The sequence below is a fragment of the Gastrolobium bilobum genome, unplaced genomic scaffold, assembly GCF_033153095.1.
Source record: "Gastrolobium bilobum isolate Gb01-03AN ecotype WA unplaced genomic scaffold, APGP_CSIRO_Gbil_v1 utg8041, whole genome shotgun sequence".
NCBI lineage: Eukaryota > Viridiplantae > Streptophyta > Magnoliopsida > Fabales > Fabaceae > Gastrolobium > Gastrolobium bilobum.
The window spans coordinates 7,489-35,365 of record NW_026897652.1 but is presented as its reverse complement, the minus strand read 5'-3'; the positions used below and the strand labels follow the sequence as shown (position 1 = coordinate 35,365).

General features: G+C 36.1%; 1 protein-coding gene across 1 annotated transcript; it reads right to left on the bottom strand.

The window, feature by feature from the left end:
* LOC133308983 (calpain-type cysteine protease DEK1) lies at nucleotides 1-26,812 on the bottom strand. Its single transcript, XM_061509712.1, has 32 exons — nucleotides 26,569-26,812; nucleotides 26,292-26,448; nucleotides 23,768-24,018; nucleotides 21,322-21,504; nucleotides 20,991-21,126; nucleotides 20,555-20,685; nucleotides 20,306-20,420; nucleotides 19,212-20,220; nucleotides 18,909-19,019; nucleotides 16,557-16,615; nucleotides 12,604-12,763; nucleotides 9,407-9,680; nucleotides 9,143-9,293; nucleotides 8,922-9,033; nucleotides 8,625-8,790; nucleotides 8,398-8,468; nucleotides 8,188-8,279; nucleotides 7,894-8,056; nucleotides 7,654-7,725; nucleotides 7,023-7,400; nucleotides 6,818-6,933; nucleotides 6,435-6,732; nucleotides 4,992-5,311; nucleotides 4,059-4,410; nucleotides 3,484-3,804; nucleotides 3,288-3,392; nucleotides 3,044-3,172; nucleotides 1,986-2,366; nucleotides 1,479-1,616; nucleotides 1,078-1,314; nucleotides 570-985; nucleotides 1-477 (listed from the first exon to the last, which is right to left on the bottom strand). Exons 2-31 carry the CDS (start codon nucleotides 26,414-26,416, stop codon nucleotides 680-682), a joined length of 6,462 nt encoding a protein of 2,153 aa, XP_061365696.1. The 5' UTR covers nucleotides 26,417-26,448; nucleotides 26,569-26,812; the 3' UTR covers nucleotides 1-477; nucleotides 570-679.
* Between the last annotated feature and the right edge of the window lie 1,065 nt (nucleotides 26,813-27,877).

The following is a 27,877-nucleotide window of genomic DNA, read 5'->3' as shown; positions in this document are numbered from 1 at the left end:
ACTTTACAAATTATCCCCAAATGTCAAAAAAATTATAGGAATTGATAGTAGTTAATGTTTGTACACTTTTTTGCAGTTGTCAAAACGGCAGCTGGATTTACAAAAAGTTACTCGATGCTTGTTACTTACTATACCTCCTCTACCCCCAGCTTCACCCTCCATTTGAACCAGTTGTTAGTAAAATTTCCTACTTATTTTCAACTATTTCCTTTCCTAGTTTGTTTAAATGGTTACAAGTATACCCCTATAGTACCACTTTTTATGTACACAATAAACACCCCGAGAGCCCCCTTCACTGCTTTGGCAGAAGCATAGTTCAAGAGTATTGATAATCATCCGATTAAAAGACACAGCTCTACCTCGTCCCTCGAACACATACATGCCTTGTCAGTCTCATCAGGAATAGTATCTGAATGCATGTGAGACTGTCCACTAATGTAAGAAACTCCAACCTTTTAAGAATTACATCATTACAACCTGCTAAAACATAAACACCAATGTTACATGTCATATATTTATATATGTATATATGAAAATGGGGTTGGGGGAGTGGGAAGAGAGAAAATTACCCAATTGTTTTAAGCAGGGCTTCAGCAGTGCAAGTCCATGATCCCCCGAGAACCCAAGCAAAGAAATTTATCAAGAGGACAAGAGACAACAGGTAAGCCATCCCTAGGCCCTACAAAGCTTCCAAAGTTATTGATGCCTTGGTGAAAACAGAAAGTACAAAGGGTGCTTCTTCCCCAGGGTGTATAGTAGTAGGAACTATAGTGTATCCCTTTGGCTCAGGCTCCAGAACCATTTCACAGGATATTTCTCGAGAATTAACATAGTCTGTCCCACCAACTGATTCATGTAGGTATATATTGAAGGCGGCACGTCGGCCACGAGTTTTGAGTATCCTCATTCCAATGTAGAACATCAGTGAATCATGGCTGGATTGATAATTTCTGAAACCAGCTGTTGTTCTTGAAAATCCCACACCCTATGAATATGGATGAAATAAGGTTTTAAAGAAATTCAAGAGAGGGGTTCTTTAAAATAAATGCATTACTAAATATCCAATACCATTGTTACCTGAGTTAAGGTAATGAATACATGAATTGGAAGTGATGCATCTTGCCCAGTTGCACTCAGTCTGAACTGCGGATTTTGATGCCATGTATCATAATCCTGACAACCCCCAGCACTGTAACCACGCCATTGACCATGAACAGAATAACGCATCTCTGACGGATAGATACGACAAATATATATTGATCGAAAATGAATCTGAAAGTCTTGCCAGGACATCCAGAATATACCATCTTTTGACTGTCCCAAAAAGTCAAAATAAATAAATAAATAAATAAAATGGTCACTTGGTGTGAGTGAATGTTAATAACACCGGGAGAAAGCAATGAGTCTGCTCATTCATAAAAAATACTATGGGATCCAAGCAAATGACTAATCCACAATAGGAAAGCATAAACAACTACCTGTGGCACAAGCTTCAGCTTATGCTTCATCCTATCTGTCCATTCAGGTGATGAGTCAGACCAGGGGCCATTCCACTCAACTTCATTGGCCCATGGATTTCGTATCTGAACAAGTTTATGACCATCCACCTCTTTTACCTAAAATTGTATGACAGCAGTGACCATTGAAAATCATTAGGAATAGTCAAGCACCAAACCTCCAAAAAGAAGTGAAAGCTCATTAATGATTTTATATCTAACATGCCACCTAAGGCAAAAGTCTTTTGGCCTTAAGCATAAATAATGCACAAACCTATCTTACCTTGTACTTAAATTCAACTTTTTTTTCTTTAGAAAAATGAGAGTAAGAAGGATCAAACTCCTAACTACTTGATCATAGTGGCTTGCTATTATGTTAAGGAACAATTTTCCTAAAAGTTTAAGCAGTTAGTTAGGTTAAGGCTTATAAATGATTTTATATCTAGCGAGAATTAAGAATATAATAAGTATAAAACATTCTACCATTACCTGCAGTATTGAGTATGCATGTCCTTGCACAATGCCACTAGAAGAGATGTGCACATCTGAACCTGAAGGACTTCCTGCACCTAGGAGAAAACCCTCTTGCTTGAAGCGTAACAATTGGGACCACAATCTACCACTTGCAAGGTCAATCTGGGCTTCACCACTCCTCATGTCAATTTCCTCCCCTGCACCTCCAGTAAGATCTACCAGAGCATCCTGAACAAGCCCACCTTCTAGTGCTTCATAAGAGCCATGCAGCTTCGCATATGCCTTCTCCAATATAGAGACCCAAAGCTCATAACCCTTCTTACTAGTAGCAAATGCGGGTTTACCCGGTAATTCACATGGAATCCAATCATCAACAACAACAGGGATCCACTCACCCTAAATATCATGAACCAGAACATGCAATAACTAAGATGCCAGAACAAAAGGAAGTTATAGCATACAGCAGATAATATGCAACTAGAAAGAATATGAAGCCAATATGACAAATGTCATTGCAGGTATATTATCGTAACAATTATCCCTTGAATCTTTTTCTCCTATAATCAAACTCTACAATCTTGAAAATGAAAACTATTAATCACTGGAAGAGTTTTAATTTTAATTTTTAACCATCAGAAGCTTTAGCTAAAACCTGCTCCACAACCACATCATTTATTTAAGTTAAGTAGCTAAACCAAGAGAATCAAAGTAAGTCTTCAATTTTTCTTCTCATTAAACTAATTTTACAATCAAACGTAAACATAGATGAATAGATAGTTTCAGTGTTTGTATTAGAATGTTAGGAGGAAATCAAAACCAACCGAACAGCTGGAAAGAGAAGTTAAAAAGAACCCAGTAGCCTAGAAAATACAGCAAGTACTTTTCACCACCATGTTACTAACCTCCCTCAGAACACAGAAAAAGCAAAACAAAAATAAAGTTAGATCAGTGTCATACGCTCCAAGACATCATTACGGTTGCAAGTCATTTGGAAAACATTGATCCAGAACCAGCATGAAGAGTTCAATAAAAAGAACATGATGTGAATTCGACTCTTTTTATATGCTCATTACCTGAACACAAAAGCGAACAGTGTAAATTCCCTCCTCGTTATATCCTGGAGTGATGATTACCTCTGATATACGTGAAACCTCTGTCAGAACAGCGACAGCGCTTAAGAACCAACAATCACCTAACCGACCCTATTGAATAACAAAACAACAATTAAGCAAAATTGCAAAACTGAAATGCTGTCAAAACATATATAAGAACAAGTATTTATTGGCAAATTCTTGCAAGTGAGTTAAAACATGAAACCTGACAAACATCTGAAGGATTTGGAGCTCCTGAAAATAAGCATGGCCGACAGTCCAGATGGTTCTGTCTAGCAAGTTCACCAGGTCTCAACCACTCAGAAACAACCTGTATATAGGAAGCAATACTAAGATTGTGAAGAAAAAAATACAATAAACTAAATCAAAAATAAATAAATAATAATAATAGAGAGAAATACCTGTAACTTTGCTGGGGGGGTTTCAGGGTCCACAAACAATGAGTGATCATTTGGAGGAAATTCCTGATCAGTAAAACATGACTCTCCTCTAGCAAAGAGAGCTTCTTTGATGGCCAGTTCTACCGATAGCATTCGTTGATTAATCTCTTCTTGTGTTTCAATTCTAGGTTTTCTATACTTTCTGGAAAAGGAATCTATGTCCACCACCATGCCATCACGTTCGGACCTTCTTTTCCTCCCACTAGAATACTGTCCATCCCAATCTACATCATCTCTGTCATATAAATCTACATCAGCAGGATCACTGTCCCAACCTTCAACCTAGGCACAATGCATTAATAAGATTAGACAACCAAAGTAAACATGTTAGCTAAAATACAATTTTATACTACTGTTAATAGTAAAGCAGACTAAATGGTATGATGTTAAGAATAGCATTATAAAAACGCGGTAGACATTAGAGAAGTTTCCAGTATTAGAAGGACATCTTATTCTGTTTTCAAAATTTCAATTATGTCTTCTTCCAAACACGAAGGGAGAGAAGGGCGGGGGGTGAATAAGAAGCAGCAGCATACCCTAGAGGGTGAATCAGCCCATTGCCAATTATCTTCAGGGAAATCAAGTGCATTGAAATCTGCTGAGGCCATTGAGGTATAGAGAGCAGAAACCTCATCTTCAGTTAAGCACCTTCCCCAGAGAAAAGCATCCATAATATGCATCTTGGATTCAACACCTTCACTATCCGACCTCCCAAATGCATCAATATCTGTTGGGGGTCTAACTCCAACCCACACTTCTGTCCCCTGTTCCCAAATGCTGCTACCCACACACAATGGTAATCCATTCTGGTAGCCATCAAATCCACCATCTAAATAACATGTTGCTTCACCTAAATCAGCATCAATTGTCATTGTTACAATATGCCACCTGCAACATATTTAATCACACAGAAATGTTAGAAAGTAAAACAATAATTTACCGTGCATTGAAACAACATTAACTATACATAACAATCAAAATATATTATGACAAGCACAAACAATAAAGCAAAACATATATTTTGTAAACAATAAAGCAAAACATATAAATATTTTGTTTCCTAACAATCCCATATGTTAAATAGAGTCCTAAAAGACTCATGCAGTAAATTCTGTTCATAGGTGCACATTAACAAAGCCAAAATAGCAAGTCGGTGTTAAAAGTTTTTAAAGATATATCTAGCTATTTTATGCATCTCAAGGAAGCCAGCACAGAGATGAAATCTTTGTCTTTTGAATTCTGAGCTACTGATGAAATCATGAATAAGATAGACCCAAGCCATATAATCACAAAAAGCTGTTGGACAAAATTATAATAACAAAATGTTAAACTAAGAAAATTTCGGATACAAATTTGAATACAACCAGCAATAATAGGTAAAACATAAATAACAAGAGAATGCAAAAACACGTGAACTTGAATTTCAGAAACCAAACACAAGATACACAAAATAAAGAGAAAGACCATACCTTCCATCTGCAATACTTGTTGCACTAATACTCCACTCCTTTGCAACAGTTGTGTGCCTATCACCTTTAGTAATCAATCTAAGCCCAACTTGTCCAGCCTCAATACCTTGTTCAGAACCAGCAACAAGAATTTCCCAGCAAACCTTCTTCTGAAACTCAGTGCCCAAAAGACAAACAGGACCAGACTCAGGCTGAATCATCAATGCAACAGAAAAGCTAACCTTCTGGCTTTGACATAGACAGGAATCAACTGGACCACAATGCCGGCCACTTGCTGTTGGCTCATCATCGAGAACACATATGGCACCTGTCACTCCTGTCTGGCAATGATACCAAATAGTCACTAGTATCAGAACCATATTAATTAAGTAATCTCCAGAAGAGTTATCCTAATTAATCAAAATAGATACCACAAGTGGAGTAAAATAAAAAAATTAGACTTTTAGTAATGGAACATTAGATAAATACCAATCAAGAAAATAATTTCTCATCTTTTTTTATGAGTAACCCATCAATCAAGCATACACAGTGCAGAAATTTTACGTATACATGATTTTCATAGAGAAAATTTGGTTCACTTAAATGACCGGGTGGGAACGGATTGAGCATGCAATGAATCAGAAGTTGGTTTAGTGGCAACTTGGGAAAGGAATAAATTTCAGCATAAGATAGGTCAGCCTATACATCGCCCACAATCAGCCCAAAGGACTTGTGCATGAGAGGGCATTTTAGATATAAAACCATTTATTTGCTTTCACTTGTGAGTTTAATCTTTTAGGATAATTGGTTGAGGATGTATTTTTGAAGGATTTTTAAAATAAATAAAAAATGAATAAAATAACATCAACATTATAACATCATCATTAAATTAAAATACTGTGTACAAATAAAATATTTTTTATAAGAATATTTTATTTCTTTTAAAGACTTAGAGCATTATTATTTACATATCTTCCAAAAATGTGGGCAAATATCATAACTAAAAATCGAAAATAAATATTTACTTTGTAATAAAAAAAATGAATAAAATAACATCAACATTATAACATCATCATTAAATTAAAATACTGTTTACAAATAAAATATTTTTTATAAGAATATTTTATTTCTTTAAAAGACTTGGAGCATTATTATTTGCATATCTTTCAAAAATGTGGGCAAATATCGTAATTAAAAATTGAAAATAAATATTTACTTTGTAATACTTTTTCCACTACAATCCTGCAAATTCTTGAAAAGCAAAGACGGGAATGGTTATTAACCACACCAAAGATGATAGATAAGGAATGATCATTTCATTCCATGTCCTTTGCGAATTCTTTTTCTATTCCCACAGAAATCCTTCCCTCCAACAAATCAAAAAAAGGCTGTTACAAAAACTGAGAAACGACCCTACCAATTATCATCCAAATTCAGAAGTAATATCAAAGACAGTTGAAGAACCTGAAGTGCACGACGAGCTAACTGTGAAGCACGTATCCTACGTGCAATGCTTGAAACCCTCTCTCGAGCAAAAGAATCATCCAGAACAGAATCACCTCCTACTGCACGCACTGCCGCAGCCATGGCTGCAGCCTCTCTGCTGCTAGCATTAGGAATGGAGGAGAGAAGGGAAGCTTCTATCTCCTTCCATTTGCGTTCCTCTTTTTCAAGCAGGGCCTTCCTCCTTTCTTTCCCTCTCCCCTCCTCTTCACGCCTCTGCATGAAGATTTCTTCTTCCATCTCCTTTTCTCTTATGTAACTAGAAAATTCATAACAAAATAATTAGATACAAAAAGCCTGGTAAAGATACTATACATATTAACATCAGATATTCAGGACAGTACCTATCCTGAATGATTTCAAATTGCCTGCGATCTTCTGGCATCCACTTTTTTATCTTCTTAGCACTTAAGTCAGAAAACCCAATGCTGTCAAGAAAAAGTCTCAAACGAACTTCATCCTACAAGAGAAAATGGCTTATCATCAACACATGTATAAAAAACTAGATATCATATACTACACGCAAAGCAGCTACGATTGTCTTTTTACCTGCGCTTGTTCTGCCTTAGATGTCAAAGCAAGCAACAAAAGCAAATAACCACCAAACTTGTCCCACATGTACACCCACTCAGTATCAATGGCCTCTTCTAGTGCAAGAATCCGTGCATGGGCACACATTACTCTTCTGTGATCTACATCACTGGTTGGCTCATGGCGAAATGTCCTTGCATATCTTAATCTACTAAAGAATGAACCAGCAACTAATTCTTCATTTCTCAAACGGTCTCTTAATTTCATGACATCAGCTCTGGGCAGCACAAAATTTCCTGCCCTATCACGCATAATGGTAGGGTCTCCAATCAAAAGTGCTGCAGAACTAGCTGACCTCTGAGGTGCTGAATAAGTTCCAGATAATGCATTTCTGGTCTGCAATGCCAGCAAATAAAATTAACTTTCAGTTAAACTACCATGACAGATGGAGAGGTAGGTTCTTTTCCAATATTAGCATACTCAATAAAGTAATCTTCACAGAGAGAAAAGGAGAGCCATCGAATGCAAGTAGGGTCAATGGTTATGATTGAGTGTAAGACTACCACTACAAACAATGCTACAAGCACAAGCATAAGATAAAAATATTGACAAAGTAGGGTCCTGCAATCTCATCAACAAATTTACACACCTTAGTTGCTGATCTAGCAATTGCTTGAATAACAGTTTCCTTGCTGAGAAAACGCACAGCATCATCCATCATCTGTAATTATAGAAAGGTTAGAACTTAAATTAGAAGGATTTTCTGAAGAAATAAGCAGATTATGATGAGCAATTTTCTTCAGAGAGATTTCAAAATATTTTATGAATCCAATTTTTTGAATTTTGAAGTATCATTAAATTCAACATTGGTCACAATTACACCACAAACCTTAAGAGTTAAGCAAGGACGAGAGACAGCAAATCCAAATGAAACAACAAGTGTAATTGCTGATACAGCAGCACCAGCAAAAGGTGGATAAATCTTTAAACTGGCAACAACTCCCCAGCCTTCAGTTGCCAGGGCAATCCCATACAGCATGAGAAAGGCCATGCTGTAAATAGCAGATACAAGCAGTGGTTACATAAAGTAATAAATAAGATAACATTTAAAATTAAAGATAGAACAAATCAACAAATTTAAAAAATAAATAAATCAAAGTCAATAAAGAGCATATGGATAAACCTGACATTCTTTCCACAATCTGCATGAGCATCATACACATACACTGGCAAAACTCGGGGAGAATATACCACAATGGGATTTGAAAGAAGAACCTAGACAACAGAAAAAAAAAAAATCTGAGACACAGATGATGCACTAAAGCATTCAGAACAGAACAACATGCTGCCTATCATAGTCAATGTGAATAAATAATGTGAATAAATAACTCACAGTCAATGCCCGTCCAGCAAGAAGAAAAAGAAATGAAAAATAACCAACCGATGCTCCGACAAATGGTTTATCTGAGAAGCAAAAAGCAAAGAAGATAATATTAGCATAAGCCACTTTCTACAAATGGTTTATCTGAAAAGCAAAAGGCAAAGAAGATAATATTAGCATAAGCCACTTTCTACTTAAGGTATGTAAATCAACGCCAATGTAATAGAATTGGCCAGCACCTTCAAACCATCCAACAAGAAATGCTGCCAAAGCCAACAGAAATGCAAGGAAGCAAACAAAGACCATCTGTGTCCGGCTCAAATAAAAATTGTTTGACGCCCAGTGGTGGATGGCTCCGATTGCTAAAACCATAAGGAGAAGAACCAAAAGAAATGCTACCCCTATCTGTAGTAATGGGGAAAAACAGGTTGCAGCCAAAAAGTCAAAAAAAAAAACTTTTTTTTTTTTTTTTTTTTTGGGGGGGAAGATAAGTACACAGGTACGAGAGATTGAATTCAAAAATGAATTGCACTTACAGTCCAAGGTTTGATGACAACTATCAGAGCTGAAATAGCACTAAGAAGAAGCAAAAGACCAATTATAACAAAGATATATACACCTCGAGAAAGTTTCCAATCATCGTCCTTCCTGCAAATAGACATTTTAAAAAATATCAGATACCTATCAAACTGCAAAGCAACAGCTGCATCATTTTCCCATAAAGATAAATTGACAAATATCAGAAAGTTTTACCAACCATTTAAGCAATCCACAGCAAAGTGAGAGCACTGCTGGAATGCAGAGTAAAGGAACTAAAGCGGCTAAAAAGTCACCCTTTGTTGGAACTTGGTCATCTCTATATTTGATAACTTCTAAATAAGACACACCACAAAATGCTACAAGGATAACTGCAGACAGAAAGAGAGTTTATAGAAATACAAATATTAGCAGCTACATAAACAATCAATATGCATGTACTTGTGTGTGTGTGTAAATATTGATACACAAAATGAGAAAATACCTGCAAATATTCCAATAAAGATAGCAGAGGAAAGGGAGAACCGATATGTTGCAAACCAGGAAATTATTGGAAGCACACTAGTAACAACTAAACCAATGGCAGATGCCATTGCCCAGCCAATAAAAACAGATGATGTGTAAGGGGAGACCAAGCTTTTCTGATCATCATTCCATCCCTTGTATCTTAAATCATCTAAAGGCTTTGCAGAAACTATTGCTCCCAAAGCCAGTACAGATCCAACAAATACTGACATACAGATAATAAGAACTATACCCTGTAACAGGAAACAAGACGAATTATGCATTGACCAGGAATTTAAGATGACCCAAAAAAAAAAAAAAACACGACGAAATTAGTTCAAAAGAAATTTGAATAAATTTAATGCAAGTAAATATGCATTTATATTTTACCAAAAATGAGGAATATTACTGCATGTATGTCTTCCCAAAAGCAAAAAAGGATCCTTCAAAGTAAAAGACTATCAAATAAGAGATAAAAACAGATATAAGGAAAATTTGATGATCTTAAAAAAAACAAAACCAGAGCCAAATAAGAAGAAAAGGCATGGTCTTCAAAGGGCTAATTGTAAGAACCCGCACCGTTAATTAAGAAATTTAATTAACTATGCAAAAATAGGAAATGATTCTATAATTGACCCTAATAATTATTATAAGGCTTATACAATTTTAGTAAGTGATTAAGAATGCTGAAAGTCGTTTTTCGGAGGAAAAGTGCCGATACCGGTTCTGCTAGTCGGTATAAGTACGTACCGAAAAAGTATCCCGAAAAATTATAATAAGTGCATGATAATTACTAGAATATTATATAGGACTTGTAAAACGAGTTTCAAGTTAAAATAATGAGAACTGGTGTCAGAAACTGATACTGGCTATGAAAAGCGCGTACCGGAAAGGTGCTCCGAAAAATATATTGAAAATATGATAAATCTTAGAAAATTGTGTAGTTTCAGAATCCTGAGCTTGGGATTAAAATGCTAAGCGTAGCAATTAAAGTTAATACTGTGTGTGTTTTATTTAAAAGTAGCTATATATACTCATTTAAGGGCACATTGCCCTATATACCAGATTTTCCAGCGTGAGAATTAGGGAGGCTGATCAGTTTGGGCTGTTCCTTTGGGTTCTTCTCCATTTTCTTGAGCCAAGAAGTGATCTTTCTTGATTTTCTTCACACTTTCCCTTGGGGAAACACTTGGTTGGGTGTGATGGTCTCTTGTGAGTGGGAAAGGAACTTATTTTCTGAGTTGGTTTCTGTTTTGTGAGGATTGTTGGGGCTGTTTTCTGGGTTTGAGTGATTATTCACTTGGTAATGGCATTCTTGAGTTCCAAGTTGTGAGTTTGTGGGGAAAGACATCATCTTGTGGTGTTAAATTCGTGGTGTTTGGAAGTCAGAACCTGTGTGCCTTGTTGAAAGCTCCAAGGAGGAGTCTTTTCTGAGTTTTAACCTCTTGGAGGTATACCATGATCACTCTTTGTCATTTTGGAGTCTTAAGCTTGTTTAATCTATTAAAAATAGGAACTTTAACCATTTTAGTAAAAGAATGTGTTTTTGGGTTCATATCATGTTGGTGATTATCTGTTTAGGGAGTCATTGGACTCCCAATCGCTTTTGGACCTTTAAATTTGGGATTATGCAGAAGTTGGCTCGAATTTCTGCATTCTGTTGAAGAAGTATTCGAATACTTTTCGTGTAGTATTCGAATACTTGTTCATCAGGTAGTCGAATACTCATTGCATGAGTATTGGAATACTTTTCTGAGAAGAGAAGTATTCGGATACCTTTGAAGAAATATTCGAATACTGGAAAGTATTCGAATACAGTAAGGTTTGGTATTCAGATACTGAGGTATTCGGATACTTGTGAGTATTCGAATACTTTAATGGAAGTAATCGAATACTTTCTGGAGACAGGGAGTATTCGAATACTCATCGAGGAGTATTCGAATACCTCCTGCAGAAAATGCATAAAATGACTTATAATGAGATGGAAAGCCTTAATCACTTAATGTAACCTTGATAGATGGTTATTGATGATTACTTACTGTATAAACAGATTGTGATTGTACTGTTTGCGGGCTTTGAGCTAGTGTGGACTCTTGCCTTGGATAGTTAGCTTGCAAGGTAAGCTTTCGTGTCCTCGGTTTAGCCATGTTGTGGTTCCACCATGTCCCATGGGGGTAAGGTATATGTATGCTGTGTTACATGTTTTTGATGTTTTGGAAATGCTGTTGAGCTATTGTATGTTAGTGCCTTGTTGATATGCATGGAGGTGTTCCACCTACACGGTAAGCCTGAGTATGTAGAACATACAATAGGGTGAGGCTGTGGGTGAGGTGCAAGCGGTGTTCCTTGTACTACATGTAGGGAATAGACGTATTCCTACATTTCTCTGGCCAGTAGATAGTGATTACACACATGCCATAGATATCTGTTGCACTACATAGTTTTGGAACTGATAATGATATTACTGCTTTTAGAACTTATATTGCAAATGTAAGTGAGCTTGGGGTGGAAGATCCTTGAGGACCCCTTGTCTTACTGAGATTTCTTGTTTAGAGATCTCACCCCACGTTTGGGGAATGCTTATTTCAGGGTCAGGTAATGTTGAGACCTCATGCGGCAAGAGGCCGGAGCTGAGTTAGATTTGCTGTTATTTATGCTGATATGTTGGATGCTGGATTTGCATGCTGCTTATATGCTTATAGCTTCAGTTTATGTTATGGAGTTTTATGTTGAGACTTGTTGCTTACGCTGTTTATTTGGTGAGCATGGGGATTGTTTACGCTGTTTATGTATCAGGATACGGTCCGGACTACGAGTTGTAGATCCGTGATTTTAGATACACACTTATTTATATATTGAGGTATTTCAGTAGATGTCTTATTACAATTTACATACAGGAGATATTTTATGAAAATGATTAAGTAATCAAGATGGTAATTGATAATGACGTCATAATTGAAAAGAAAAAGAATATTCCGCATTTTTAATTAAGCACCGTTTAATACGATGTAATGATAACACTACCGGATATATACGGGGTGTTACACTAATCATTGTAGAAAAACATGCAGCGATGGAAAACAAATTGATCTATTGGGAGATAAAGCCAAAAGACATCCAGAAATCATGAAATTGCAGACAACTTTATATTAGGTAGGAAGAGGCAGTAGAACTAACCTTTGTACGGGGAATACGATCACTTCCAGCACTCCCAGTACAATTTAAACGGGGAACCCAAAATTGGTAACCATTACAAATCCATATAGGAATGGCAACAGAAAGGCATGCCACCATTAGTGGCACAGTCAAGGATAACCCAAGGAGAACAGATGATTTGCTGCACAAATTATATACACAATAATTAATAAAATGCAAACAAAAAGCATAAGCAGTTACACAAACGGAGAAAAAGCATTCACATGCAACAAGTGAATAAAACAGATCATCACATGAACTGTATTATGTGGTGGCCTGACCAGCAAGACAATGAAGTAGCTGGATTGTAATGACGAAACCAGACAAAAAGAAAATCTGGTTCAATTTCATAAGCAACTGCATTTATGTTTCATGCTACTAAATTTTAACAGATTTTTTATTTTCTTAGAATGAATGGAATCGCTATATGTCTCACTTTGACATGGAATCTATAGAAGAATGTATTTTTCTAAAGATGTATCTTTTATCTACTGTATCCACTGAGTTGTTTGTGTTTTCTGTTGTTGGCTGGTATCCACTGGAACCAAGCCTATTGGGCGCTCAATACACCTAAGTTTGTTTGTTAGTTAGTTAGATTGTTAGCCGGTTTGTTATGAAAGTTAAGGCTTCAGATATTTTGGTTATGATCAGGTGTGGCTGATCTTATTTTCCTGATCTTGCTCCCAACTTGTGTAGCAAGCATTCTTGTACCTTTATATAGTTTACTGGTCCTACGGTGAAACTCAAGTTCAAATAATAAAGAACTCAGAAATACTTTCCATATTTCTCTCTCTTCTTTCTCTTTCTCACCTTTTACCTCGGTTTCCTCTATTTTCTTTAGAATCTATTAAATATTTTCATCAAATGTAACACAATGAAAATCTAAAATGACATGTTCCCTCATTCATTATGAACAAATTGCTAATTAACCACTGTAAAGAACCAATTCAACCCACAAGCTTAAGCTATTGGATGAGGCTATATTAATGGTTTTATATATCTCAACACGCCCCCTCACACCAGAGCCCACTGGGCTTGAAGGGTGGACAATGCACAGACCCACCTACCTGTGCGAAGAAAGAAATTCCACTAGAAAGAAAGTGGGGGCGGTCAGAATCGAACCCGGTACACCGAGGCTCTAATACCATATAAAAAATCAATTCAACCCAAAAACTTAAGCTATTGGGTGAGGCTATATTAATGGTTTTTGTTAGATATGATTAGATCTGATTAGATATGATTAGCCTGTAATTATTCTGATTGTATTAGGTCTGGGCCTTTCCTATAAGCCCATTAAAGTCTCTATATATTGTAACTCTCTGAATTAGATCAATACACAATATATTATTTTATATTTAAGTTGGTATCAGAGCTTGAGTGACTATAAGGTCACAAGTTCGATCCTCACCGCTCCTCACTTTCAAGTGGAATTAAAATAAAAAGCACAAAAAGGTAAACCAAAAATCGGGCCTGTGCAATTCCACGCTTCTAGCAGAAAGGGCTCTTGCGTGAGGGGGCGTGTTGAGATATATAGTCCCACATTGATTGTGTGGGCAACTAATGTGGCCTTTATAAGGCCTTGGGCACTCCCACCCTTTGAGCTAGCTTTTGAGGTGGTATATCCCAAGGTTCTTTACATGGTATCAGAGCCTCGCCGCCCCCACTTTCTCTTGTGGAATTTCTTAGCACAGGTAGGCTGGGCCTGTTGCATCATCCACTCTTCAAGCCCAATGAGCTCTCGTGTGAGGGGGCGTGTTGAGATATATAATCCCACATTGATTGTATGAGCAACTAATGTGGAGTTTATAAGGCCTTGGGCACTCCCACCCTTTGAGCTAGCTTTTGGGGTTGTGTAACCCAAGGTTCTTTACAGTTTTATATATCTCAACAACCACAGAATGAAAAACGAAGATGAGAGTCACAAGGCTGACATAAGTTAATATCAGAGACTGGCACGAAGGTTGATATATCTTGCTCATACTAGACCAGATTTAGCATGTGGTTATTGTTGCCGGTCAGTTCATGCACAAACCAAGGGAGAGATACTTGAATGTCGTGGATAGAATGTTCCCGGATTTTAAAACTACGACGGGCAGAGGATTGCTATTTATAAAAGGGGAAATTTGTCCATAAAAGTGTATACTGATACTAATTATGCAGGATCCATTATTGACCGAAGATCAACCTCAGGCTAAAGTATGTTTCTTTATGAATGTTTAATAACATTGAAGAATAAGAAATAAAATGTGGCAGTTCAGTCCAGCACAAAGGCAGAACAACACGTAGAGTTATGGCTTAAGGTGTCTAGAAATACTATGGCTGAAGAATATAATAGATGACCTCAGAGTGAAATATGAAGTTGTTCACTGATAATAAACCAGCCATTTATGAAGCTAATAATCCACTTCATCCAGGAGAAATCAGAATGCAGGCTGATTACTATATATATCCCTTGAGGAATTCAATTAAATAATGTGTTGACTATGAGACTTCCCACAGAGATTTCAGGAACTCACTAGATCAATGTTGTCAAGATTGAGAACTTACCTTAAGATCGAAAGGGGATAAAAAAATCGTAAATAGTGAGATCGGCAAGGATCGTAAGATCCTTTGTTTTTAATTTTAATAATAAAAAATAATAATTATACATATAAAATAATATGTAAATGACAACTTCATTCATAAAAAATAACAAATACAAAAAGACAACAAAATTCAAAAAGAGTTAAAATATAAGAATAGTTAAAATATAAAAAAAAATTCCAAAATATTACCGAATTCAAGGAAATTTTTATCTAAAAGAAAAGATGCTAAAAGATATAATGATTAATTTTATAAAATTTTATTCCAAACGTTGCAAATAATATTTTGCAGACAAGGCTATACTAAGATAATGATAAAACGAGGAGTAAAGCATAACCCAACTTTCAGATGGCAAATGCAGATGTAAGGAGAAGAAAGGGTGTTCACCAAAAAAAAAGGAGAAGAAAGGGTTGCGGAACTGTATTCATCAATTGCAGATGCAAACGCAAGCACAAGCACAGATCCAGTAACTAGTGTCGCCAGAGTCGCAGAAGATGAGAAGGAGAAGGAGAAGCTTGAAGGTGAAGTCGATTCACAAGAAAAAAAGCGTGAAGATGACAGTTGCACATGAAGTTAGGGTTTTCAAAACAGCATTAAATCTTTCCAGGTCATGGATTTCTTTTCCAGTCATGGGTTTCAATTTTGGGTATGGGACTTTTCATCCCAATTGCAAGAACAATGGGAACGAACGATCCCACCGATTTCACAATCGATCACTACGATCCCAGACAATTCCGCAGCAAAGCAATCTTGAATGCAATCTGAATCGCAGGAAGCACAAAAATAGGTCTATGATATTGCACGGGATTTTACAACACTGCACTAGATATCCATTCACCAGCTTAAAAGGTAGTGTTGTAAATATAAAACGAATAGTCATGTAATTATTATAGATTCATTTTTCCCATTTGTTAGACAAATTGTGATAGGAAAAATTATAGGTCCTATTATCTCCTTGTTTGTTTCCATAGAATCAGCTCTTTATTAGAAGAACAATTATTCACATTAGCCTGGATATCATAAACATTTTTATATGAACATTCAAGTAAATAATATTCATGTTCAAAATCCGAAATTTTGACTCCTACTAACAGTGGGGAAATCTACTACACCAGAAAAAAATTTGGCCAACATGAACAATAATTGGGACCAGGGTAATGAAGGATTTTTGAAAGTAAACCACATTTCATGTAACAAAAATAAGCAACTTATGTGTGTAGTGAATATGCAGTTAAGTATTCAATTGCAATCATAACAGTAAAAAAAAAAAAATTGCTCTCCATTAACAACTTCAGTAAAAAAGAGGTCAAAATCAAGAAGTATTAATGACTTTCAGGAATAGAAGGGCCTACCTCAAGAAGGAGAGCAACAATCCAACACAAGTGCTGAGCAGCCAAGCAATAAAACCATACTGAAGACAGCAAATTACAAAGAAAGGCAGAGATAACATATTATTAGTTGTTCACTTAAACTTCAAACAAACACTTTATTTCACATCATCCAGAAGTAGTATGCACGCACTGAAACATAAGGTCACAGAATAAGCAGCAGACATATAGAACCAGGCTAAAAATAATAATTGAGGAACCTGAAAAGAAACACATCAAATGAAATCCTTCATTATAATTAACTTTACAATCATTGTATTTAAAGGCACTCCTAAGGCAATCACCACCTATAGCTAAGGCCCCTCCAGTCAGGTGCACACATCTGCTGCCTTTTACCTTCAGATGAAGCGCTCAACTTTAGTGAATTACTTAAATTTTTGCGGTAATCTAACTAAATAGGTTAAATCCAGAGCAAAATCAGTAGCCAATGATGAAGTAGATGGGCACACTTCTCAAAATCACTTCCCAATATTGAGGAAATAATATAGATGGGCCAGCAAATGATGTTGATGAAGTATATAAATCTAATGAAATAAATGAAAGTGATGACAGCTATGAAAATTAACAAGGTGATAATTCCATGGAAGCACTTTTTGACTGATTTCTATTTCTCTTAAGAATTTAGTGTCGTTAACCTTGCGAATTTATCTCTTAACCTTACGAATTTTAATTTTTAGGGCTGCCACGAATTTCGTTTGCGCACTTTAGTCTTTAGTGCTAGTTAACAACTTATTATCATGCATTTTTTATAAAAGAAGAAATTTATTGACACAAAGTGGATAAAAGAATCCTCCAAAACAAAACAGAAAGCAACCAAGAAAAAAGTGAAAATCAATGTAACAGCTTCCCAATCCCTCAACCACTTTGTTAATGCATCCCAAACCCCACAACTTAACATTTACTTTATCACTTGACTATTCCTATTTTTATTTTAGTATATTTTATCATGCATTTAGGATATGCTTGGATAAAATATGTTGAGATATATAAAACCATTAATGTAGCCTCACCCAACAGCTTAAGCTTTTGGGTTGAATTGGTTCTTTACATGGTATCAGAGCCTCGGTGTACCGGGTTCGATCCTCACCGCCCCCCACTTTCTTTCTAGTGGAATTTCTTTCTTCGCACGGGTAGGTGGGCATGTGCATCGTCCACCCTTTAAGCCCAGTGGGCTCTCGTGTGAGGGGGCGTGTTGAGATATATAAAACCATTAATGTAGCCTCACCCAACAGCTTAAGCTTTTGGGTTGAATTGGTTCTTTACAAAATAGTCAATTTTTTCTCTCACTAATTTTAATATCTTAATTTGCTCAAGTATGCACTTTTCGGCACCTTTCACCTTTCATGACCATGATTTTGTTGCCAATATTTACATAGCTGGTCCCAAGCCCACAAAAAAGAGGAGGGTTTGCGTTGGTAGTCGACAGCCAATGCAAAACTTTGTTAAACCCTTATGACAATTGGGCGATGAAGTGCTGACAAGAGCACAAGCAAAGTATCGTGGAGATGAGAATGTTGTGGTGGACGAGTGAACATATAAGAAAAGATAAAATTAGGAATGAATATATTTACAGAGAAAGTCGGAGTAGCACCTACTCAATAAAAGATGATAGATTCTGCCTAAAATAGGAAACTTCAAAACATGAGCATATAATAGACAGCATTGAACAGGTGAAAACTTTTCTCATTAACCTTATATTGTCACAATGCCTTAAAGTCAGTATCTACCTCTTAATGTTGCTTAGAACACAAGATTTTACTACAATAGTGCAATCATCATAGGTACAAAGCATAGGGCAGAATCAGGCCTTCAAAAGTTATACACAATACATCCAAGAAAAGCACAATGAAAAGCAACATGCATACAGATATCAATTTAAGTTCTTTAAAGCCATATGGCCCTAAAAGTTCCTTCATCGGGATTACATTATAATGTTTACATAAAACAATACACAAATAGATTTTCTTGACAGAGCAAAATGATTTTAAGAAATCATTTGGGAATTTTTATGATAAATCACCAATCGTAGCTGAATGGGCAAGAGATCAGTACAATAATAGCAATAGTAAAGTTCACCCTCTCATCTGAATCTAATACATGTACTCTATAAGAGAACAACCCCAAAAGACTATAAAACTGCAAAACTCAGACCAAGAACATTACAAAGCAACAGAAGCATTTCCAATATTACGACTATTAGTCATGTAGACAAAGCAAAAATTAGTTAGTTCAACAGATGAACAAGTTAATAATTAAATTCATCCATTTCAGTAGAGGAATATTGCATATTTAATCCATAAATAGTCAATCCTGTACCTTCCTCGGTTTTGATGTCATGGCCATTTCTTCTGCTGTAAGTGATCGAAGAAAAGCCAAAATTGAACATATCACAGGAGACAACAGTAGCACTGCCAAGCCAAACTCAAACTACAAGCAATGCAAGTTCAGAAAATATCAAGATCAGCATATGTAACATTGACAATTAGGTTTATAAATTTAGCACCCCAAAATCAGTTAAACAAAATACAGATATAAGCTTCCGGAAATAAGTGTGCTTGTATATAAATCCTTCCCCCAAAAAAGACCAGAAAATAATATAGGGAGAGACTCAGCACTCACCTGCTGGTGTGTTGCATTAATAATTTTGATCGTTTTGGGACGAAATACAGCAACAATGATGGTTTCAAGTATGAAAATAGAACTAAACAGAACCCATGCTCGTTCTGGAGTACCGGTAATGTGGTGCAATACAAGTCTGCACAACTGAAGCCACTTTTCAAGCCCATGCAGCCTCAGTTCTTCAGATAATGAAATTTGATTAGGCACGGCATTGTCAGCACTGGTATTATCAACATTTTCATGATGATCTCTATCTGCATCCAGACTACTCCTCTGCAACAATGCCAGGATAGTTGGATCCAATTCTAAACTTTTCTCTTTCAACATCATAGCAAAATTTGGATCCAAGCCTTTATCCTGTAACAAATTACTCAGTTCCTGATCACCTTGTCTTGTCCTTCTTTTCAGCATAGTTGCAATCCTAGGGTCATTCAACCTTTCCTGGAATGCAAGAGCTAAATTCAAATCCAATGTTTGTTGATTTGCAGAGTTTGATGCACTAGAGTCGTTTCCTTGACTATCAAGACCACTACTAGAACAAACCACCAAGGAATTATTGTGATCCAAATTTCTATCATTAGATGATGTTCCAGCTTCTGGCTCATGAACAGCTGAGCGACAGGAGCTGCTGTGTAATGCTAAACTTGACCTTCCACTATCTAAGCTTTTGTCACTATTGATTCCATCTGGCAAACTAGCAGCTTGAGAGAGGACATTATTCCAATTACTCCCATCCCCTGCAGTCATACCCCTGCCAGGTTCAATGACATTACCAAGAGTACCGGCTTCAACACTACTACTACGTTTCATACTTGAGCCACAGCCTTCAGAAAAGCTAGATGAACTGTTATGCTCCTTTCTACGAAATCCTTCTCTCAGGCGTATCACAGTGCTTTGTAAGGCATCTCTCCTTGCAGCTAATGGGTTTGTGACTGATAAATGGCGAGAAACAGCAGCTCCTAAAAGTACAGACGCCATAACAGCATAACTGATACAGTGCCCCAAATACCTGTGAGAGAAAAGTAGAGATGAATCAACAAACCAGCAACAGAAGCATGGGTAAAAGGTCGCATGTTTTGATATAAGGAACTAACCAGTAGTGCACTCCAAAACAAATAAGAAACACCCGAGATGTACCAGCAACAAACAGTGCTACAACACGACTATTAAGAAGTTGAAAACCATACAAACAAGCTCCCATATTCCAGTCTACAGGACAAGAAATGCACAGAGAAAGAGAAAATCAAACAATCAGAGCCAAAAAGTGCATAAGAATTTTCCATGATGACAAAATTAAAAAAAGGAAAAAAATGAATATTATCAATAACAAGAAGGGCCATAACCAAGAATAATAACAGCAACTGATGTAATTGCTCCAAGCCAATTTTCCTCCTTTGCTGTTAGACCATACAAGATGGAGTATACTAACAAAACAAATAGCGAGCCAAGATAGAGAAGTACAAGATGGGAAGCCCTGTCAAGACAAAAAAAAACTGATAAGAACATGAACAAAAACTAAATGAGAAGCACTATATCCACATAAATGTTTGAGAAGCAATACTATAGAATCATCATTCAGTAAATGTAAGAAGAAAGGGAACAAATAACCCCAAAATAAGTAATTAAACCATTAATAAACCAATTGGAAAAGGGGGATAAAAGTAAGAGCAAAAAAATGCCTGCCTGACTAACAGCTAATTCTGAATGCTATTAGAAGACCTTACAATTATTTTGTCTCCACCAGGATAGTCAAAAGTGAGAGCAAGAACTAGAAGATACCTTCTAGATTGCCGGGGATATAACTCATTTGGATCTGGTGGATCAGGTAAACATGCCACAGGACCCACTTCAATACAATCGGAATAAGCAAATTTGTATGCCCTTCGTACATATTCATCCACATCCAAGCCATTCCCTACAACGAACAATGGTAATAAGAATTTTCACGTAACAAAAAACAAAACAGAATCAAGCCTATATCAGTAAGCACAACAGGAAACCATGTACATCATAAAGAAACATCAGAATGCAATGTCTCCACAATCAAGGCGTAATTTAATAATAATCAGGATAGTGATTTGTGAACAAACAAAGTGATTCAAATGCGTACCATTAAACATCATTCTGCAAATAAATAGCATGTTGATTGCTAAAGCAATTGCTGAGACTCCAAAAAAGAAACCAGAAGGAGAATAACGGTCAGATGCCCGTGAACCAGCTGTAACATATACTGCACAAAGTTCATATGCACAGAGTAAAGCAACAGCCAGAAGAAGCAGGATTGCGACAGCCCCTGTCAAAGAAAAATGCAGATATTAGCTATAAAGATTATAACAAGAGCCAACATGAAAATGAAACTAAATAAGTCACAAATAAGATGTCCATACATACTATAACTCTACATAGAAGCAGGTAAATATACTTTCACTTCCAATCTGTACAACATCATTGATGGGTCATATCATTCACCTTAGAGAATTTAATACAAAACTTACACACTGAAAAAAGCAACATAAAGAACAAAAAGACAAAACGTTATGTGCAGCAGATGAAAGCTTTAACCTAGCAAAGAACATTTATTGTTGTCAGTTCTACTATAGGTAACATAATTCCCATTTCTAAGTAACTTATTTCACTGCTGCTTCTTATTGATTACATAATCAGTGCTTCTCTCTTCTGTCTCAAGTTTCTGTCTAGTGCTGAACACTCTTCAATCACATCTACTTTACTTGACTGGAAGTCTTATCGGAAAGAATCTGCAGCTATAGCAGCTAATCCAATTTCGAACAAAAATCCTATTTTCAAGTTTATGGTGCATTACGAAGATTAAACGTTTCACCTAATGAATTGGAATGATCTCAGAAAATGGCCTATGGTGTCTTGTCGGTTCACGACCTAAACTGTGGCCTAAATGGCTTCATCAGGGCAAATATTAGTTCAATATGAACTATAACAACTCCACAAAATTAATCCCCTTCAAAGCCCTTTATGGTAGAGATCCACCTACTTTGCTTATAGGGTCAGCTGGACCATCTACAATAGACGAAATTACCCATCTCCCAACTGGACTTAATGATTGATGATTTGAAGAATCATTTGGTACAAAAGTCCAGAACAGAATGAAGGTGCAGGCTGATCAAAACAGGAGGGAGGATGTTTATCAACCAGGGAACTTTGTCTATCTCAAACTTAAACCCTACAGATTCAAATCTTTGGTAAGAAAAATGAATGAAAAACTCAGCCCTGGGAATTATGGACCATACAACATCTTAGAGAGGATTGGACAAGTTGCGTACAAACTGAATACACCTATTGTGAATGCTAGCCACATACACCCAGTATTTTATGCGTCATTGTTGAAGAAATAGATTTCTGCCACAGCGGTGCCAGCCATTACCACCATTTCTGTCCAAAGACCTAGCTGAAAGTTCAAACACTTGAGGTTCTCAGCCACATTCTGGAAATACTTATCAAATGGCAAGACCGTCCTTATTTTGAAAATTCTTGGGAATCCATGACTGCCATACAGACTCAGTTTCCCACACTTCATCTTGAGGACAAATGAAAAAGCTTTAGGGGGAGTATTGTTAGGAAACCTCCTATCGTGAGGGTGTATGTCAGAGCCTCTATCAGGCAAGGGAATTGGCAGTTGGCACGACTGGGTGTAACTAACTGCCAGCACAACCATAAGGGGCAAATTGGAGGGAAATTTTGTTGTAAGCCATAGAAAAATATAAAAGGAAGTAAGTAGAGACAAAGGAATGAATTGGAGAGTTCAAAACCATACGGTTTCCCCTGTTATCCGTTTCCTGTATGTCCATTGTAAATCTGGTGTTATAGTGAGGAATAAATTGCTGTTGATATTACACTGATATCAGGGGTTATAGTGAAATATTATAGCATCTACATTTCTTTGTGTGTAAATGTGGTCCAGTTTCTATCATAATCCTAATGTTTACCTTCACATTTGGAGTCAGTGTTATTAGAGAGTGTTAGAATATTAAGGTTATTCATGTGTTATGACTTATGAGTAACACACACCATATAAATAAAATGTCATATTATTCGAAGTATCTTCATTCTCTTTTACTTCTTTTCACTTATACCCTATAATTTAAACATTCTACCAAAGTGATACCATCCTCTGTGACATGATCATGTCACCACTTGCTGGTGTGTCCAGCAAATTTTCTGACCAAGTCTGCTCATTGGATTCAGTAAAGCCCATGCTATTCTCTCCATTTCTCTTATGAGAATCACGCTAATTTTGTCACCAGAAGACTCAAATGCGGCTGCAGTTGCAGTTTATTCCTTTTTCTGTTTACTTTCAACAGAACAGACATCACCATCACGTCTAAAGGCCACAAATTGCTCAAATGGTGGAAGATCATCCACAGAAAAAAAAATCCACAACAGTAATGCCAGAAACAATCTCAGTCTAAGTTTCAGCATTTAGGTAATTTTGGTTTCACATCAAATAGAATACATAAGCTTATGCTTGTGAACTCGAAACAGTTTACTTTTGCCAAAGAACAAATCGGACAGCAAATACATACTTGAGCTTTGCCATTGGGTTCTCCACCAGAGCATAATCGAATAAAATGCCAATAGAAGAGCTGAGCCAGCCATTATTACAGCCAAACCAATAAGGTCTCGACCCAATATTACAATCAACCAGGAGCCCCAAACGATAAGCACCAGAATTGGAGAAACAACAACAACCCATGCGGAAAGATTCAGGAAACCACATAGCAAATGGAGTTGAGGACCTTGCAAAATATTTGGCCATTTCCGAGCAAAGATCCAACTGGAAAGAGAAACAAATGAATAAAAGATATATGTAAAGAAGCCCAACAAGGTCAAAATTTCAGAGTACTTTAATTGCATGATTAAAAGCAGCAAAAACATGTATTTCTTCTTGAATCATTATATGTTATGGAATGACAAAGAAATAGCCATTGGTGCAGTAAAACTTCAACTTATTTGTTCTTGAAAGGCAGTCAAAAGAGCCAGAGTAACGATATTTGTTATGTTCAATAATCCACTTGCTATCAGTCTGGGTGCAACAATATTTAAAAAAAAAAAAATCATAACAGATCATCAAAAGAGAAGAACAATCAACTTTTAGAGAAGGTATAGATATTCCTGTCAAACAAAGTAGGTCAAACCTTAAAAATCTAGACAGGTTCTGACACAAACAGAAAATTTGAAATCTGTATTATTTTTAGTTTCACAACTTGATTTCCTCTTGAAAATGCATCGACAGTTATCAATGTAAGCTATCAATTACAAAATAATCTAACCAATTACAGCGAAAAAGTACTTAAAAAGAATAAATAGCTAATTAATTAAATAAAAATTAGTCAATTTTCACTCAGAAGGCTTTCTTTCCCTTTACTAGTATTGGCCTATAAGATAATGATAAATTAATATTTCTTTCTTTCTAATAATACTATTAAAAGCTGAGAAATTTATTTCTGATAATACCACTAATATAGCTATTAGGTGAAGGGTTATGAATGGTTTTATAGCTAATAAGCCCCTTCACACAAGAGCCTTTGGGCCTTAAGCATATATAATGCACAGACCTACCTTATCTTGTTATGAAATTTAAATTATTATTTAGAAGCATGAGGACGACACGGATCAAACTTGTAAACCGCCTGGTCATTGAGGCTCTAATATCATATCAAGGACCAACCCTCCCAACAGCTTAAGCAATTACGTGAAGGCTCATGAATGGTTTTGTATCTAACATAGTCTTTTAAAATTATGTATTTTCTTCTTTGTTTCTTGCATTTCTCAAAGTTATTGCAGCTTTAGGAGGATTCCTAATCCTCATGATTTGTACTCTATCCTTTATGAATTTTGGTTTCATGAAAACAAAAATAAATAAAGGATTCATTTCGGACACCCCTATGTTATTCGGGTCCCTAATAAAGTGAATAAGAGGCCATTCCAATGTACAAGCTCCCACCATTGTGGTGTATGAGGAGGGTACAATATACGTAATCTTACCTCCTTGAGGAAAGAGGCTGTTTCTGTGACTAGAACCAATACCACCAGATTGCAAGGCAGCCACCTTGTCATTGTGCTAAGGCTTACCCGCTCAAAAATAAGTGAATAGTCCAAGAAGTCTATAACCAACTTGCCAATATTTGTCATTAACTTTCCTTCATGAATGTTATATTTCCAAAAATATGGAATATTACATTCCATGTCATGCCAATATGTATGTAAGCATCAGAACATGACCATAAAGATGTATATAATCTCAAATTTATGAGATTTCATTAATTATGTTCCTCAATTTGGACTATCATTTCTGCACACCAATGATACTTAAGATTCCAACAGCCACAATAAAATTATAAAACTAAGACATATAAGTTTCTCGAGAATCCCCATATTTCTTTTTGGATAGTCTAATTTTCTACAAAGAAACGGAGGGGAATTCAGTTAAGCATCCGATTTAGTGTAAGACATCGATAGATACAAAAGGTTGTCTTCCAAGATGTCCATAAGAATGTCATATTGAATGTTTAAAGTTTAGGCTGCTCATCTAACATCTGGCATCCATCCCGTTAACAATACCTTTATTGTCAACCCTAGCAGCAACCAACATGCATTTTAATGCTCAGGCCCACAAAATTATTTAAAAAGAAGCTCAAAGGAAAACACATCAAAGCACTCACGATTAGGAAGAATCAAGATTGTGAAACAAAAGTCATTTCCCATGTATGAAATTTTTTCAAAGTTATAATAAACCAAATGGCGCACACAGTTCGACCAGGCCGCCAGTCAGCTGTATAACACAGAACATGGAAAGATCCAGAAAATACCCTGGCAATTCACACTAGCTTCCCAAAATGTTAAACAAATGTAGCCAAGTACTTCACTAATTACACATTCAGGAAAACAAAGCAGCCAATGCCAGTAAATTTTAATTCATCTATAACAAGTATTAATTTAACAGCAACCATATGGCACAATTTAACAGCATTTGCAGTGTATTATAACAATTTAACCTTGGACTCCACAACTAAATTATCAAGAATTCAGAAAATTATGATGGGATACCTATAAATTCGCCAGGGCCTCCAGTTCACAGCCCAAAGTAAGAAGAAGGAAGCTAGCCCCAAAACCGAGAAGAGGGTCCCACAAATCACGCAAGACAGGAGAACCCCACGGTCACCACCTTCCATGCCTATCTTCTTCTCAAATAAAGCTCATGCACCTGATTACATAACCCACAAAAACAATTACACAAATAGCAATAACAATGATGATGCATGTGAAGGAAGGATAAAACTTTTGGAATGTGGAAAGGGAAATGAGTGGGTGTTGTTGCACTTACTTGACTGTTGTGGACTGAAATGGCAGCAGCAGCAACAACAACAACAACATGATGGTGAATTTCAGCGGAAATGGGTCATGGGTATGAAGCTAGGGTTTGAAATATTGTGAAGCTAGGGTTAGGAAGAAAGAGAAGAGAGGAATTGGGAGAAGAAGGGGGTTTTTGTTTTGTTTGTATCTTGTTTGGGTATCTATCTCTCCTTCCCCCACTCAGATTGTTTCAGAATTCAGACCAAAAAGATTAAAAACCCTACACTGCCCCTTTCCTCACTCTCTCTCAAGTCTGAACTATATCAAATAATCAACTCTCAAGTAAACACAACAAAAATAAAAAAATAAAATAAAATAATCCTCTTTTTCTCTCTCCACCAAGTAGTAAGAGAGAGAGAGAGAGTATATAAAACATTCATAAAGACAAATGTGCGAAAAGAAATGAAAAATAATTGCTTTAACTCTGATCTATTTATTACACCAATCATTTAAGATTTAATTTTGAGTTGAGTTGTGACTTACTTAAAAAATTATAAATAAGTTTATCACAACTAGTAAGAAATTGTTTTAACTTAGTCAATAATCTCAAGTTTGAGTCACCCTTTATGTTTTTTTTTTTAAATATTTCAATCAGTTCATTGTTTCGCAGCTAATTCGATTTGGGGCAAATCTAGGATTAAGACTTTAAATCTCTCCTAAAAATAATACTGAAGAGATTCGAACACATGCTCTCATCCTTACCTATTTAGCTCTCATGCTCCAATTAGCTACCATCATTTGGTAGTCACCCTTTATGTTATGCTTGACTCGACTGGGATAATTGATGAACATGCGGAAAAACATTTAAATTTTTAATTGTTTTTTTTTCACATTTTTGTAAGTACTGATTATATATTTGTTTGATTAAACCATGAACTCATTTACTTCCCGTGAAGCTGTATTTGGAAGCATTGTTTTTCCGCTTGCAATAAGGAAAAACATGAATCAAACGAACAGTAAAATAAAATGTAAGATAAAATTTGAAATATAAAATGGAAATGATTCCCCACGAAATCAAGACATGTGCTTGTATTCTAAGAACTCGCTGTTTTTTAAAATCTCAAGTATTCTAAATTATTGGAACGACAGGTTCCTATTTCTTTATCGTTTTGCTGTACATTGTTAGAATGATGCGGAATGAATAAACATAATAATTATGTTGTTTTTGTCTTATTTATAGGTCCCCTTTTCCTAGGCCTTATTTTTTAAATTTTTTTAATAATTTATCTGTTTAAATGAACTAATGTTAATTATGATTTGACTAGAATGTCAATCATCCA

What these genes read in the sequence shown, in the direction of transcription:
- LOC133308983 (XM_061509712.1), bottom strand. Translation starts at nt 26,416, where the DNA reads ATGGAAGGTGGTGACCGTGGGGTTCTCCTGTCTTGCGTGATTTGTGGG. An exon ending in TGACATCAAAACCGAGGAAG is followed by an intron (nt 16,616 to 18,908) that starts GTACAGGATTGA and finishes TGCTGTCTTCAG; the next exon opens with TATGGTTTTATTGCTTGGCT. An exon ending in GATTGTGGAAAGAATGTCAG is followed by an intron (nt 8,057 to 8,187) that starts GTTTATCCATAT and finishes TGCTATTTACAG; the next exon opens with CATGGCCTTTCTCATGCTGT.